The 16,407-nt window shown below is 31.2% G+C and overlaps 1 protein-coding gene across 1 annotated transcript in view; it reads right to left on the bottom strand.

Moving 5' to 3' along the window:
• Nucleotides 1–16,407, bottom strand: part of LOC134695349 (uncharacterized) — a 38,899-nt gene that overhangs the window by 10,234 nt on the left and 12,258 nt on the right. Inside the window, exons 4-10 of the mRNA XM_063556573.1 lie at nucleotides 11,705–11,800; nucleotides 9,349–9,424; nucleotides 7,618–7,866; nucleotides 5,083–5,373; nucleotides 3,395–3,757; nucleotides 2,625–2,734; nucleotides 670–1,878 (exon numbers count right to left, since the gene is read on the bottom strand). Coding sequence (XP_063412643.1) covers nucleotides 670–1,878; nucleotides 2,625–2,734; nucleotides 3,395–3,757; nucleotides 5,083–5,373; nucleotides 7,618–7,866; nucleotides 9,349–9,424; nucleotides 11,705–11,800 — 2,394 coding nt within the window. The remainder of the gene's footprint in view (nucleotides 1–669; nucleotides 1,879–2,624; nucleotides 2,735–3,394; nucleotides 3,758–5,082; nucleotides 5,374–7,617; nucleotides 7,867–9,348; nucleotides 9,425–11,704; nucleotides 11,801–16,407) is intronic.

Below are 16,407 nucleotides of genomic sequence, written 5' to 3'. Positions count from 1 at the left end.
TATTTATAGAAAAAATAGCGAAATCCTATATTTAAAAAAAAATAATATTTAGACCCGCGAGCCATGATGGAGCTGCACGTATTATTGTTTCAGTGGTTTTTGTATTTATACCAACTAGTTACGGTGAGTGTTCTTAGTTTAGCATTTTGACTTTTTTTCTTGTTAATATTTGATTTTGTCTGCATATAACCCAACATGGTGATTAAGCTCTTTCTTATCTTTCTTACAGATTTTTAAAAACAGTTTTGGTTCTTATTCAACCTCGACTTTCAAAAAATTAGCATTGAGCGCTCCTGATAAAGATCAAATCAGAAAAGCACTTTGGACGCATGAAATTAAGAAAGAGTTTGTTTGTGTTCTTTGTCAACTCATTTGTATAATCCAGTCAATGTTTATACTTCATGTACTTATAAACAATGGTAAATTCAGTAATGTTCAAATGATTGACTTGTAGTAAGTAAAGATCAGTTCATGGGTTAGAGTTAGGGTTAGGGTTAGGGTTATTGCAAGGAGAAGTCGGAAAATTTACTGAAACACTGAACACATCTAAATAATTGCTCTAACTTTTCATATGCTTATAAGTTCAAAATGACCGTTCAAACCTCCAAAAGGTGATTGACTCTTCATTCAATAGCAAAAAGTTGAAAACGTTCTATAAAAGATAGATACCTTGTCTGCAAACCATCTGGACACACTATTAGTCTTGTGTATACTATTGTGATCGGGACATGTCCATTCCTCCTTAGATCTCAACATGTGGTCAAAAAAGCATAGATCTGACCCACAAACTATACCAATTTGAATGGTAAAAGGTAAATCTCTAGTACAACCAGAATCTTCTGAAACTGAGAAATAGAAATTGGAAATGCGTGTAATGGCATGTGTGAGGCATTCCTGAGCTGTTGATGCAATTGTAGGTACAATGGAAATTTGGCTTTCTTTGTGAGAAAGAGAAACTATGATTCTGTTTCCCTGAATGTCAATTCTCATATCGTGTTCAGCATCAATTGTAACATCAGCACTGTCTGAAAAGATCATCAGACGACTGGATTTAGAGCTGACTCGAAGCTTCCACATTGATATGAAAGTCGCAATGAACCGGTAAAGGATAGCAGGTGGCACAACTTCCTCCTTAAACCTATAAGCAAGATGTATGCTTCTGTCAAAATCTATTTGTGGGTTGTCTTCTCTTTTGGTTCCAATCATGCATGGAACTAAGAACAATTCTGATTCATATTCATTGTCTTTCTGTCGACAAATTATGTCCAAATGTACTAACATTTCTACCATATATTCTTTATGCTCTGAGATCTCTTTGAAACAGTCTTGTTTCCATATTTCGTGTAAATCCTTTTTCAGCAATTTTCCACTTTCTTTAAGTTCTCCAAGTACCTCAGTGAGATGTTCTGGCCAAAATTGTTCATCAGTAACGATGGAACGTAGCACGTCTACCAAAAACACTGGATCTATGATAACGTTATCTCTCAAGCAAGCTTCATCGAAGTAGATCAGTTTTCCAAGGGCATGATTAACCTTCAGAAACTTTTGTAGCTGATCAGGGGTTAATGCATGTTTTTCATTCTGCTGGTTAAGGGCATTCAGTTCACCAATGGATAGTACTTTCTTTTTTTCCTCTGCTTTTTTGGCTAATTGAAGTTCAAGGGGTACAAACTTGGTTGGCATTAATTCTCCGCAACTAGGATGGTCTAATGCAACTTCCACCAACTGTTTCTTCAATGTGTCTAATTCTTCGTCCTCTTTGTTTCTTGCATCCACAAAAATAAGTGGTTCATATTGAAGATGTTGTTTTCCTCCATGATTTTCAAAGAGTTTTTCAATTGAGGTTACTAAGATTCGTCTCTGTTCCTCAATATCACCCTAAAATATACACAAATGAAAATGTATATACACTATTCAGTGAATCAAGCGATACCAATGATTTATTGTATGAACAGAATAGTCAAAACTTTTTTCCTCTCACTTAAACTATTCCATGATATTTGCGTAAAATGAAATTGTAATTGCAAGAGTTCCAAAATTGAATTCCATAGGGAAAACAGTTGACCATTTATACTGTCACATGGACTCTAACTATTTTATAGAGATAAGCCCAACAATGCCTTCAAACTACATTTACTAAGTCAAGCCAGAGCGGCCATGATTTTTGATGGATCAAATCTCAGATGCACTTTTAAAAAAAACAAACCTGTTTCTTCTTATGTCCCTAACTCTTTAAAAAAGAATGAAATGAGTTGAGTTTGTGAACATGACATATTGAAATTGTTCATTATTTATAATTTTATTTCGAAAACCAATCACTCATTTATAAGGCAGGAAAGTGTGGGAAAAAAACTTCAGACACTCTTTCTGGGAAAATCCCATAATCTAGGCTAAAATCTAAAAGACTTTATTATACAAAATATGTACCATCTTGTAAATAAGACAGCTGATTAGAGTACCACTAACAATTTCATTATGGCATGTTCATAAATTCAACTTATTTCATTCATGGACATAGGAAAAAAAGGGACAGATGAGTTGTTTACCCAAAAGTTAATTGTAACTCTGTCAGGCATGGCAAAGTATTATAGTTACACAGTTCTTGAATTTATGTCAGTACTTACTTTAACTTGATCTTTGTGTGTTGCAACAAATTTGATTTTTGGGTATCCTCCATTTTCAGCCGAAGTCTTACAATATGTAAGGACTGAGTTAACCCAATGGACAAGATAGACTGCAACAAACACGCATTCATGTTGATATGTTTGAAAGTATAAAATTGCCTGCCAATAATTACTGAACAATAGGCATTTATAAAGAACTTAAAATAATTGATTCTCACAACCATTATCTAATCATATCAATTGAAGATATCTGTTCAATTGTTAGCAGCATTGTTGAATTTCTATCATTTCTGTTGTTAGCTTATTTATCTTTCCTATGAGGTAAACATATTTTATATTCTCGCAGACATAGCTTTTAACAATACTTTGTTATTTGCATGAATAAACAACTGAATTACACAACAAAATAATGTAGGGTGTAAGCATAATCATTTGTATACCTATTACCATTCACTAATTGGTCTTCCGCTCTTTGTGTTTAAATTTTAAGAAAGGAACAATTAAATTCTTCATTCTTTATACTTTATAAAACAAACTTCGATTTAAAACAACAAAAGGCAGTTCATCTAGATGTTACGAACAATACCAGATGTTTTATTACTGACTCTGTTGCTGTATACATCTTCACTAAGGAGCTTATTGCTTTTTTTATGTTGAGGCCTTTTATGCTCAAGGAGAGCTCAGGTAATCTACAGTTTACCTATATCGAAAGACTATTAAATATATTCGTTGTATTGAAATAGATTGTTTTACCCATTAAGATAACATACCTGCAGTATTCCGTTGATTATTACAGCCTGGTAAGTCTATGTAATCAGGTGTGTCGTCATGGATACCTTTACTACCATTGAAGATTAATACAAAAGTGCCTCTGCTAGATATAAAGAGCTGGTGTGTCAAGTGATATATCTTTTGACCGCCAAAGTCCCATAAATCAATGGGGACAATTATCATTTCGTAATTGCCTTTATTACATTCAGATCGAATTAGTTTGATAATTTCATCCTCTGACATGTCATTGGCAGTCAATATATCTTCCGAGTCTCCCCCTCTCCCAGCACTATCATCTCTAGTAGCTCCATGCATCAGAGCACTTTCATCATTTGAAGATTTAAGATGAGCAACATTTTGACCTGAAAACAAAAACTATAAGTTGCTTTGTGTATGTAAGAGCTGAATGAAAGGTTAAAGATAATCGTGTATATTTTTTTCAATTTCCTAGATATTGAAAAAAACATAATTGCACATTTAAAAATTTGTCAAATAAGTTTTGTAAACAGACAAAAAATTATTCACGAAATGTTTTGTAATGCTATTCATTTAAGCATCCATGTCTTATTAATACAATTAAATCAATGATTACAAAATTATAGATTTTTTTATAGATCTTTAAAAATGATGCATGTGCGGGTTAGACCATTTTACACAAAAATGTAAGACTGGGAATATCATGAATATAATATATTCATCCGTAGGACTTTTCCATTCTTGGCAGTAAAAAACTTGTTTGAATTGGTGATGCATATTGCTGCGTGAGGTGTATTTAGATACAACCATGTCCAGAGAGGATATAAGTCGCCAAAAAAAAAAGGGTGACATCTATTTTCTGGCATAGGGTTATTAAAATAAATAGTCTGCAATGTGCTTGTTGATACGACTCAGAAAGAATGTTGTCTAAGAACTTCAACTTTAAAAGTTTAAAATTGACCGTTTTACTATAATAGTAAAATGTATAAAAAAAAAATACTTATCAATTATTTTTTGTTGAATTTGAAAAAATGGTTAATTAAGACCCCGACTTGTGCCGATTTGAAAGCTGGTCCTTAACTATAAAATCTAGAAACATGTTTAGATTCAGCAGATACAAAAATCCGTTGTTTAATTTTTGTATATCGAAAAAAGTCTCATTTTGGATACTCTTGACCTCATAATTTGAGGACCAGCTTGAAAAAAAGAGTGCAAAATCCGAAATATGAATACAGTGATTAATTCAGCATATTAAAGAAGAAGAAGAATTCAAGTATTTGAACTATAACCCGATTGATATTTCTCTATAAAAAAGCAATTTATTAAAAGTAGGAAAAAGTATCGGTTACCCGTTTGAGTAAAATATTTAGGGTTTAACCACTAAAATCATTTCAAACTTTTCATTTTCAGTACAGAAACCAATAGACTTTACTTCAATTTCAAAGACACACTTAATTGCCCAGCAGCATATACGTCCTAGTTTTTGGTCCTTTTAGACAATTTTGGCCATAACCATCAAAATCAATCCCAACTTCCTGTTTGGAGAATGGAACCTTGTGGTGAAATTTCGCAGCTATTCTCTGTTTAACGACGTTATTGGTTAACATAAACTGTGACATGGACAAAATTAAGCACAACACTGACAAGAAAGACCAGACGTCTACACAATATGGCATGATTTGTATTGACACATCATATTAACAACACATACCTTTGAATCCTTTCTGTTTTCGACTTGGGAGACTGAAGAAAGCTTTCAACTTTGACGTTATCGTGTGAACACCTGGAGTACTGATATTAGACTTAACAGCACTTCGATCAGGCATTTCATCTATACGTTTTGCAGCCCCTAGACTGGAAGATACAGAACCTTTGTTTTTGATTTCCTCCCTATGTTTAGCATCATCAGAATCTGCCACTTCCTCGATAGACTTTACAACACCTAGAATTGCCATTTCTTTACTTCGTAGTAAACTTTGCACTGTTGCATTCAAGATAGTCCCTGAAATATGTTATCTGATTTATCATACAAAAGTTCGTTTCAAGACATTTTTTAATCATTGCAAAACAAAAATTCACATTCACTAAAGGTATACTCTTAGATTAAGACATTGAATGGTTACATGTGATCACATTGCAAAGAGTTATCGATGACAACTGAATACTGATTACGTTTACCTCTGTCCATGAAATATATATCGGATTGATCAAACAAAAGTTCATTTCCAAAACGTTTGTTTTGATCATTACAAAATATTGATTCACGTCAACTTAGAAAATACTTAGATTACGAAATATGGTTAAGAAAGTGAAAGCTTGGTTACATATGATCACATTGCAAACAGTAATCGATAACTAATTTCTAATTACGATTACCAATCCCCTATATGACACAACACAATGTAAAACATTTCGAACAAGTAATTAAGGGGCCCTATTTAAGGGTAAACCAAGGGTTTAGAATTGATTGCTAATAGTTGTTTGCCTTACATCCACTGGGAAATATGTTATGCATTTTCAGGACGCGAACAAGTTAATACTAAATAAAATAGGAAGGTCCAGTACACGATGCCGTCCAGGATGAAGGTCAGCGATATTAAGAATGCCACTGTAAAACGAGGTTTAAATGGAAAGGGACAGAAACTTAGATGACATTATCTTTATTTGAGGCTTCGGATCTAACATCCCCATTCTAAATGCTTGTGAATTTAATGCATCGCACAACCAAACAGACGCCTCACTTTTAGGAGGTTGTCACTGCCGTTTGCAAAAAGACCAATGATGATAATATTTATTTTGCCTGGTCTCCCTTAAAAATTAGAATATAAAAGACAAAGCTTTCAAATGTATTGGAAGTAATTTGTGCATTTTAACTCAGGTGTAACTGTTACAGCTATTAAGCATTTATGTTGTTTCTATTACATTGATTTTCAAAATGATAAAAAATCATCTATAATTTATATAAAAATACGATAAGTTTGACTACAAATATCATTGAAGTTTTTTTTCTCAAAGATTGGAAACAAAAAGTTAAAACGTAGTAAATAAACACTCAAACAAGTTAAGTTTTAAAACAAAATATGTTCTAAGTTTTTTTAAATTTCTATTTGCAACATTTAGATAAATTGTTGACAGTTTGAAAATTTTAATGGAGGAAAATGAATGAATATTGAAATTATAAGGTTTAAGCGTTTATTTGTTCGGATGCATGCCTTTAGTTTTATATACAAATGGCAAAATGCTACAAGATATCATCTAAACACCCATCCCAGTACCAGCTAATTCTAACATATAACCAATATCGGCACAGAGATAGTACTTGGATAGTGATAGACTGGTTATATATTAAATTAACCAGCTGCTGTCTGATGACAAAGGAATTAAATAGTTTTGAAAAAAGGAAACTTGACGCTACAAAATATCAGTATGATCATTTGTCGTCACAAGGCGTATCGTCCAATTATATAATTTTCCTTATGAACGTGTTCATTAACAATTTCCAAGTAGGCACGCAAAATAATGCACAGATAGACTGTTAAAGGTTGTATGGAGGACAGACAAGATTTTTTCTAAAAATAAAACATAATGATTTCATTGTTTGGCAATGTTTGAAAAATTGATTTATCTGAGTTGTGCAGAATTTTTGACTTATTCATATATTTGCATTCAAGTTATAGAATTCTATATATGTACGTCTTTATATAGTGTCAGATAAGTTGTATGAAAACTTGTGCAAAACAGACAATTAAAATGTTAGAGATTATTATAGATTAAGGAATGTATCTCCCTCATGCAAAGCTCTGATTCCTTTCACGGATTTGGCTATACTTTGGATGTATTGTCAAAATGCGCATCTGGTGCAGGAAAATTGGTACCGTTAATGTTGTTATTATATATATCTATCAGTGATTTTCGAACGTTTCACAATGTTTAATTATGGTAACCCCAAATAGTCAAATTTAGTTAGTTTAAGAAAAATCAAACATAATAATGTTAGGATTGCCAAGGATTTACCAGCAAAGGTCAAAAGAGTAAGTAAAGACAATTTAATAGATGGAAACCAACGAATAAAACAAATAATTAAGTTTAGTTCAAAGTGTAGCTCGAGATGCATTTTCACCTAACATTATAAACCGAACTTTGACCTGGAATCTTGGTTCAATCCCTTACACAAAATTAAACCAATTACTCTGAGATGCATATCCTCAGTCAATTTCTATTGTTTAGAGTCTTAAAATTTACTTACCCTTTTCCAAGAAAACCCAACAACGTTCCTTTATATTCATTCCAGCTCTGCCGAGGTAAATCCATATACCATCTGTTGACTCTCGCTGCTCTGGAGCCTCATCTCCCACTAGAATTTTGGCTAAGCATGTCTTGCCAACACCAAATGGACCGGTAAGAAAAACACGGTTCCAGTAACATTTGTATGATCCGCTGCTTAACAGACCTTGAAATTCCATGTCAGAAAATATCTGTATTTCTTTGTTGGGCCCTAAATGTATAAAACCGAAAAAAATGTAAGATATGAAATTCAAAGATCGTTTTTTTATTGTTCTCTTGCTGACACAAATACAAGCAGTATAAACAAGAAGATACACAGGGTGTTATCCATCATATATGTTTAGATCGTTATACATTTTAGAAATATCACAAGCTAACACTGATTTATAAATTTAAAAGTATCATAAGGGCTGTACGTAGTACAATTCAACATTATAAAGTTCTACATCAAATGTCGAATCATGCCTATTTACAAACAAATTGTTGACACAGATAGGTGTCTTGCCTACCGGAATAGATTAAAACAAATGCTTATTATCCCAGTCTACAGACTATGATGTAGTTGACAGGGCCTAAAAATTTTAAAAAACTGAGACAAACATACAGTTACATAACTTTATAGAAAATATCGTCGTTTGTTATATATGTTTATACATTGTATGTAGTTCCTTTTAATACAACTTAGGCAGAAAAACTGAATATTGCTTATTGCTAATTAATTCAATCACTTGAACATGTCCTATTGAATATGGCCTCAAAACAAATTTCAAACTGATCTGTACTGATAGTAATGAAAATCTCTATATGTCGCCTACCCTTACTTTCTTTGCAGTTGAACAAATTATGAAACATTAATGGGTGACTTAAAAATCAAGCTGAGTGGTACTTCACAAATTACAGAAATTTTAAATGTAAAATTGTACACATCAACGTCATAAAATTGAAAATGAAATCATATCAGTACAGAAAATGACGAAATATGAAAAACATTCTTTTAAAATAAAAAAAACCTCATCAAATAGCCTAGCCTTGCAGTTTTACACAACAGATGCGCCTTTCGTCCACAAATAATAAAAGTATTACTGAAAATTGCTTGCACAATACAGAAGCATAGAACCTTATCACAAAATACTACATGTAGCCTACTCAGTAATGAGTACAGTAGATAAAATTAAAATCAAAGAGACTTTGTTGTAGGATCGCTAGCTGCTTAAAATCCAATGTCAAATAAAATACACATTCAGAACGAAATTTCCAAACAGACATTGACAGCCAAATAGAAACCCCTTACACAGTTAAAATACAACAAAATTCTAGTACAACACAAAGGAGTCTCAGGATAAACGTTTCTACGTTGTTATTTAAACTAGCATTACTGAGGAGGGTAGTTCAAAGGGAACTAAAGTGAGTGGTAATGTAAGAAGAAATACATCTAGATTTATTAAAGGCTATATTAGGTATATGAGTACTAATAAGTACTAAAAAGTATAAGAGTTATCGATCTTCCTAGTGAGTAATCGTGTACTCTTTGCCGTCCCTAATATATACCGCATGTAGGAGTTGATCATATAAAACAATGTAAAATTCTCATTTTCTTTTTACTATATAATCACATTTGTTTTTTTTCTCAAATCTTGTTATGCCATCTCACAGATGTATTTCACACATGAAATGAAATCATATACAAACTTACCTTTAATAACTTGTGTAAGACCTTTCTGATGGAAGACTTTTGTTGCCAATTCTTGTTCTTCCTTGGCCATGACAGTCTACAACATAGCAGACGATATATTATGGTTATAAATAGGGAAATACACATTGTCTCGAGGCTATAGGAGCCAGAATATGTAACTAAGGAGATCTAATGGAATATATAATCTGCTCAGAAAGATGTTTTTTTTCATTTTGTGTAAATAATTCGTAATTGGTTTTAGCCAGGTATTTGTCTCTGTTTAATATCGTAAAAAATCAAATTTCGGCTCGAATATGGCTCTCGTACTTAATTTGTAATAATATTTGAATGGAAAAAGCAAAGTAAACAAAAATAAACAACTTTTGGAGAGGAATATAAATTACACAATGCAAAGAACGAGAAAAACGTTTACTTTAGGCCATCATAATCACATTTCAGTCAATAATGTGAAATATTATTTTGTTGAAAACTGAATCTGTTGGAAGATCGTTTGAGTTGAGAGTGCCAGAAAAAGACAACGTTAGACTTGTTTGTATTAATATAGTTGTTGCTTTAAAATCTTATAGTTTTATTTCACACTACTGTCACTTAAAGTGACTAAAAGCGAGAAGTGTCCTAAAAGAATGAAGATGGCACTGGTAAACACACTCTGTTCTCTACGTAATGTTTAACATAACTGGTCTTCTGATTGGATAAGATAATTTTGTTTATCATCTCATGAACATAAGTTTGTCATATGACCGTTACGTCATCAACGTTTTTTTTTATAATTTACTCCTTTCATTGCGAACCACATTTTTTAATGCTGTTTCTTTAGAGACAGAAAAAAATATTTCAGTCAGTCCAGCAATGTTTGAAAACTTCCCCAGCCTACCACTGTCCTGAACTGTGCTTGTTCTAATCATATTTATTAATCAAAAAAATATTATAGAAGAAATAGATTATATATGTGTATCGTGACTAGTTTGCACCTGGCCACATGAGTATACGTCACAAAAAAATAAATTAAAAACAATTATTACAGACAGCGACTTATGACAAACAGTGAATACACTAGGGACAAGGACATACACATTAAAGCGTGGACAAAAATCTTTATAAGCGCTTACTTATCCCATACATCAAAAATATGTCTCATGGTATCGTTTGCTCTGTGAGGCAGCACATTTAAGGTCAAACAAAACAATGTCCAGTTAGTTTTGTCTGCCTTAGAATGCCCACCCTTAGACTTTTTCTTGGTAGATCTACATATTATTTATATGAAAAACATACATTATGAATATAACATCTTCTCAAATGTTTTATTAATCAATAACTGTATACACGATAGTCCGTAGTTGTATACTAGATATCCTTATGTTTCTATTGTCAGATATCAACCTTTTAACTTTTCAGCAGGCATGTTTTTACCATTTATGCAACGACATTAACTTTATCAGAAAAAATATTTTTGGTGTAATGCCAAACACTATCTGGTTTTTTTTAACAAAGTAATCTATTTCAATTTTCACAAATTACATTTCAAGAAATTTGGATTCTAACAATCTTTTACGGACCACTTACCCTAGAGAATTGTAATATTGTTACCAGTCTAATTCGACATTGATCTGTGTTTTGTTGTAATAAGCATCGTGTGTAAAATATCAAAAACAATGTTTTATAATCATATGCAAAAGTAAAATCACAAAAATACTGAACTTAGAGGAAAATCAATTCGGAAAGTCCAAAATCACATGGCAAAATCAAATAACAAAACGCATCAAAAATGAATAAAAAAAAACTGTCATATTCCTAACAGGCATTTTTAAATTTAGAAAATGGTGGATTAAACCTGATTTTATAGCGCTAACCTCTCACTTTGATGACAGTCTCATCAAATTCCGTTATATTTACAATGATGCGTTGACTAAACAGACACAATAAAAATATAGTCAAAATATGGGTACAGCAGTCATCATCAATGTTAAAAGGAACAATTTAACAGAAGCGCTTTTCAGGATTTGCTTTCATCAGGAATGCCGAGGATGTATACAGCTTGTGTAGGCTTCGTAACATTTGATAGAGGCAAACTCAAGTTAGATAACGGAAACTAATTTTTGGACGAACGTTCTAATAGACATACGGAGAAATTAATCTTACAGTTAATGTCCCAAAAGCCACAGCGAGACATAAACAAATACATTCCAGAATGTATGTAAATGTTATAAACAAAGTAAAAAAATCTAGTTTCGTTTATTTGTAAAATGTTGAAAATTGTCATATATTTTCAAACTTTTTCTATTGATAGATATCAGTGTCAACATATACTGTATTTCTTATTGATTATTTCATAAATATGATACGACAGAACATGTACCTTGAGAAATTTCATTACTTCTTTCTTTCCTTTTTTCTGCTTAGATGAATACTTGTAGTTGTCTTTATTTGCAGCCAGAATATATGGAGTGAGACCCTAAAAAAACAAATCTTAAACCTGTATCCATCAACTAAAACAATTCCGTTTTTACAACAACTTTCAAGCAAAATACAAAGAGCATTTGTAAATTGTTTGGTAATACATTTTTTTTTATATCTATAAGGATAATTTCCTGATTAGAGTTTATTCTAATCATTTTTTCTTCAGCAAACTTAATGTATGAGCTTCAAGTCTTATTTCAAGATTAATTTTTGTTAGTGGTCAGCGCATCGGACTAAAGACTCTTCCATTTGTTGATAGCTTGTAATGTCTGATAGTTGTTATGTTATTTAACAATGAATAAATTGTTGTCTCTGCAATTATCCTCGTCTTTCGGTTGGTTGCTGTTAGTGTCTAATGTCTCTCATTTGTTTGATAACTGAATAAGACTTGTTGGCTGTGTTTTATAATAAGTGTCTAACTGTTAGTTGGAAGTGGTTGAAGGCTATACTGTGTTAGGTCCGTGATTGTTATATGTTGGTAGTGGTTTGTTAAGTTTTTTGAAGTGTCCAACGACTGTCCTGTGTTTGATGTGTGACTTTTTTTCTGGTAATGACTTTCAAACTAGTATTGATGGCTGTTGTATGTGCCTCATTGTTTATGTGTTTCCGTGGTGATTGTAAGTTGTTGCTTCTTGTTTTATATCTCTGATAGTTGGTATATGTTGGTAGTGCTTTATATTTGTCATGTGTTTGATGTGTGATTATGAGAAATGATTGTGCATTTGATAAATGGTATTTTTGATGGCAGTCGTGTGTTTGGGAGCATGTTTGTTGTTATAAGTATCTTGCAATTTAGTCTTTAGAGGCTATTCATAGTTTTTGATAGAATCAAATGATTGTTTGCACATAAGTGTCTGAAAAGTTAGTCTCATATGATCGTTGGGTAGTAGCAGTACCTTATTACTGCAAAATGTTTGATATGTGACTACTGATTGTAAGCTGTGTCCATTTGCTGTTATCGAAGTGCATGTTTGCTGTCATTTGTTTAATTTGACATAGCAAGTTGTTCGTTTTAGGTAAAATAATTGTTTGTTTGTTGTTCCTGATGGGTGAAATGTGGCCAATAGATAGTTTAAACCTTTAAATAGACTTATTAAGAAGGGATATAGTTACAATATTGTTGCCCGGTCATTGAATATTGCATATTTTGATGTTAATATCAATTCACCAATAGGGTCTTTGCATCGGAACTGAACTCATTTATTTTAAAACAAGTTGTTGGCATGACACGGGTTATGTTCTTCTCATATATGTTATGATGGTATGATACTAAACCCCTCACGAGACAGATTGTGCCTGATATTCATATGATGAAGACATAATCTTTCAATCAGTTTAAATGAAGTCTGGAGCTGTCATGTCAGTTAACTGCTAGTCGTCTGATGTTATTTATGTATTATTGTAATTTTGTTTATTTTCTTTGGTTACATCTTCAGACATCAGACTCGGACTTCTCTTGAACTGAATTTTAATGTGCGTATTGTATGCGTTTACTGTTCAACATTAGCTAGAGGTATAGGGGGAGGGTTGAGATTTAATCAACTTGTTTAACCCCGCCGCAAATCTGCGCCTATGGCCTTTGTTAGTCTTGTATTTATTTCAATTTTAGTTTCTTGTGTACAATTTGGAGTTTAGTATGGTGTTCATTATCACTAAACTAGTATATATATTTGTTTAGGGACCAGCTGAAGGACGCCTCCGGGTGCGGGAATTTCTTGCTGCATTGAAGACCTGTTGGTGACCTTTTGCTGTTGTCTGCTATGTGGTCGGGTTGTCTCTTTGACACATTCCCCATTTCCATTCTCAATTTTAAAATATGGGTACTGCAGTAATCATCGTGTAACAATTTTAAAAGGAACAATTTAGCAGAACACAAAAACGTCTATCTACAAAAACATTCATTAATACGCGTGTCTGACGTGAGAAAATTTTATACGTCACATATATTTTTCGTTCAATTTACATACACACAATTTTAAAATTTCACATAGAAATGCTAGCATACAGGGTTAAAAAATCAAAAGTAAGTAAGAATAAATGTCAAAAACAGACCGAGATTTAAAATAGGCCAAAAGTTATATAGAATTTATAAGAATCAACAAATAGTTAATTCCACTACGTAATTGAATGAGTTTGACGTTTGTGGCTCAACGTATTTTGTAACTCATAATAGAAATATATCAATATGACATAAAAAAAAAAAAAAAATAATATCATACTGACGGGATCTTTTAAGGGCATACGATACAGTTACAGGGGAGGTAATGACCTTTCTAACGTAAAATGTTATTTTCGCGACGTCAAACTGTGACTTATCGGGAAAAGATGCATTTTTCGATTGATTTTTATCATTCAAACTGATTTAATTTGAAAACGAGTTCATGGACCCCTATTTTTCAAAACGGCAATTTGTTTCATTTTGCAGGGAGATTGTATGACCCAAATTTTATAAAACTGTAAATAGAGATTTTTTTTTAATTTTGATAAACATGCAGCCAAAAATGACGTTTTTTCCTCAATTCATGAACATTTGATAAATATGAGTTATTTCTGAATAAAAAATGCATTTTTTTAGGATACTTACAAAACACAGAAATTAACGATGATTTAACCATGGAAGTATTATACTTCCATGATTTAACCAAAAACAATTTGTGTTTTTAAATTATCTTTTATAACAAAAAAGTTATGTCTTTCTTTCGAAAAAGAAATAACGGCAACAAATCTGAATTATGAGCAAATATACAAAATTTCGACCTCAATTTACTCAAAAAGTAGCACATGAAGGTATATTTTTTATTACATATATGATTTAATCAGGTGAAAAATAGCCTATATGCAAATTTTCATGAACTTGTAAATACAGGATCAAAACTGTATCGTATGCCCTTAACGTACCGTTATAAGAACTAAAGAAATACAACAAGTCGTATATACAAAACACATTAGCAAAAATGAAAGCCAATACAAACACATTGACGGGATGTATAAGTAGGGAATGACTTATATCTGTTTGATTAATAATTGATTGCTGTTAGTTGTTTGACGAAGTGTCTTAATATATAATTGGTTGTAAAAAATACCTTATTTATGTCTTAGTATATGATTGGTTGTTAGAAATACATTATTTATGTCTTAGTATATGATTGGTTGTTAGAAATACATTATTTATGTGTTAGTATATGATTGGTTGTTAGAAATACATTATTTATGTCTTAGTATATGATTGGTTGTTAGAAATACATTATTTATGTCTTAGTATATGATTGGTTGTTAGAAATACATTATTTATGTCTTAGTATATGATTGGTTGTTAGAAATACATTATTTATGTCTTAGTATATGATTGGTTGTTAGAAATACATTATTTATGTCTTAGTATATTATTTGTTGTTAGAAATACATTATTTATGTGTTAGTATATGATTGGTGGTAAGAAATACCTTATTTATGTCTTAGTATATGATTGGTTGTTAGAAATACATTATTTTTTATGTCTTAGTATATGATTGGTTGTAAGAAATACCTTATTTATGTCTAAGTATATGATTGGTTGTAAGAAATACCTTATGTATGTCTTAGTATATGATTGGTTGTAAGAAATACCTTATTTATGTCTTGTGTCTAAGTATATGATTGGTTGTAAGAAATACCTTATTTATGTCTAAGTATATAATTGGTTGTAAAAAATACCTTATTTATGTCTTAGTATATGATTGGTTGTTAGAAATACATTATTTATGTGTTAGTATATGATTGGTTGTTAGAAATACATTATTTATGTCTTAGTATATGATTGGTTGTTAGAAATACATTATTTATGTCTTAGTATATGATTGGTTGTTAGAAATACATTATTTATGTCTTAGTATATGATTGGTTGTTAGAAATACATTATTTATGTGTTAGTATATGATTGGTTGTTAGAAATACATTATTTATGTCTTAGTATATGATTGGTTGTTAGAAATACATTATTTATGTCTTAGTATATGATTGGTTGTTAGAAATACATTATTTATGTCTTAGTATATGATTGGTTGTTAGAAATACATTATTTATGTCTTAGTATATGATTGGTTGTTAGAAATACATTATTTATGTGTTAGTATATGATTGGTTGTTAGAAATACATTATTTATGTGTTAGTATATGATTGGTTGTAAGAAATACCTTATTTATGTCTTAGTATATGATTGGTTGTTAGAAATACATTATTTTGTATGTCTTAGTATATGATTGGTTGTAAGAAATACCTTATTTATGTCTAAGTATATGATTGGTTGTAAGAAATACCTTATGTATGTCTTAGTATATGATTGGTTGTAAGAAATACCTTATTTATGTCTTGTGTCTAAGTATATGATTGGTTGTAAGAAATACCTTATTTATGTCTAAGTATATAATTGGTTGTAAAAAATACCTTATTTATGTCTTAGTATATGATTGGTTGTTAGAAATACATTATTTATGTCTTAGTATATGATTGGTTGTTAGAAATACATTATTTATGTGTTAGTATATGATTGGTTGTTAGAAATACATTATTTATGTCTTAGTATATGATTGGTTGTTAGAAATACATTATTTATGTCTTAGTAT

This window comes from Mytilus trossulus, chromosome 13 (genome assembly GCF_036588685.1).
Source record: "Mytilus trossulus isolate FHL-02 chromosome 13, PNRI_Mtr1.1.1.hap1, whole genome shotgun sequence".
Taxonomy (NCBI): Eukaryota; Metazoa; Mollusca; class Bivalvia; order Mytilida; family Mytilidae; genus Mytilus; species Mytilus trossulus.
Note: the sequence above shows the minus strand (reverse complement) of the source record. Positions and strands in the feature narration are given on the sequence as shown.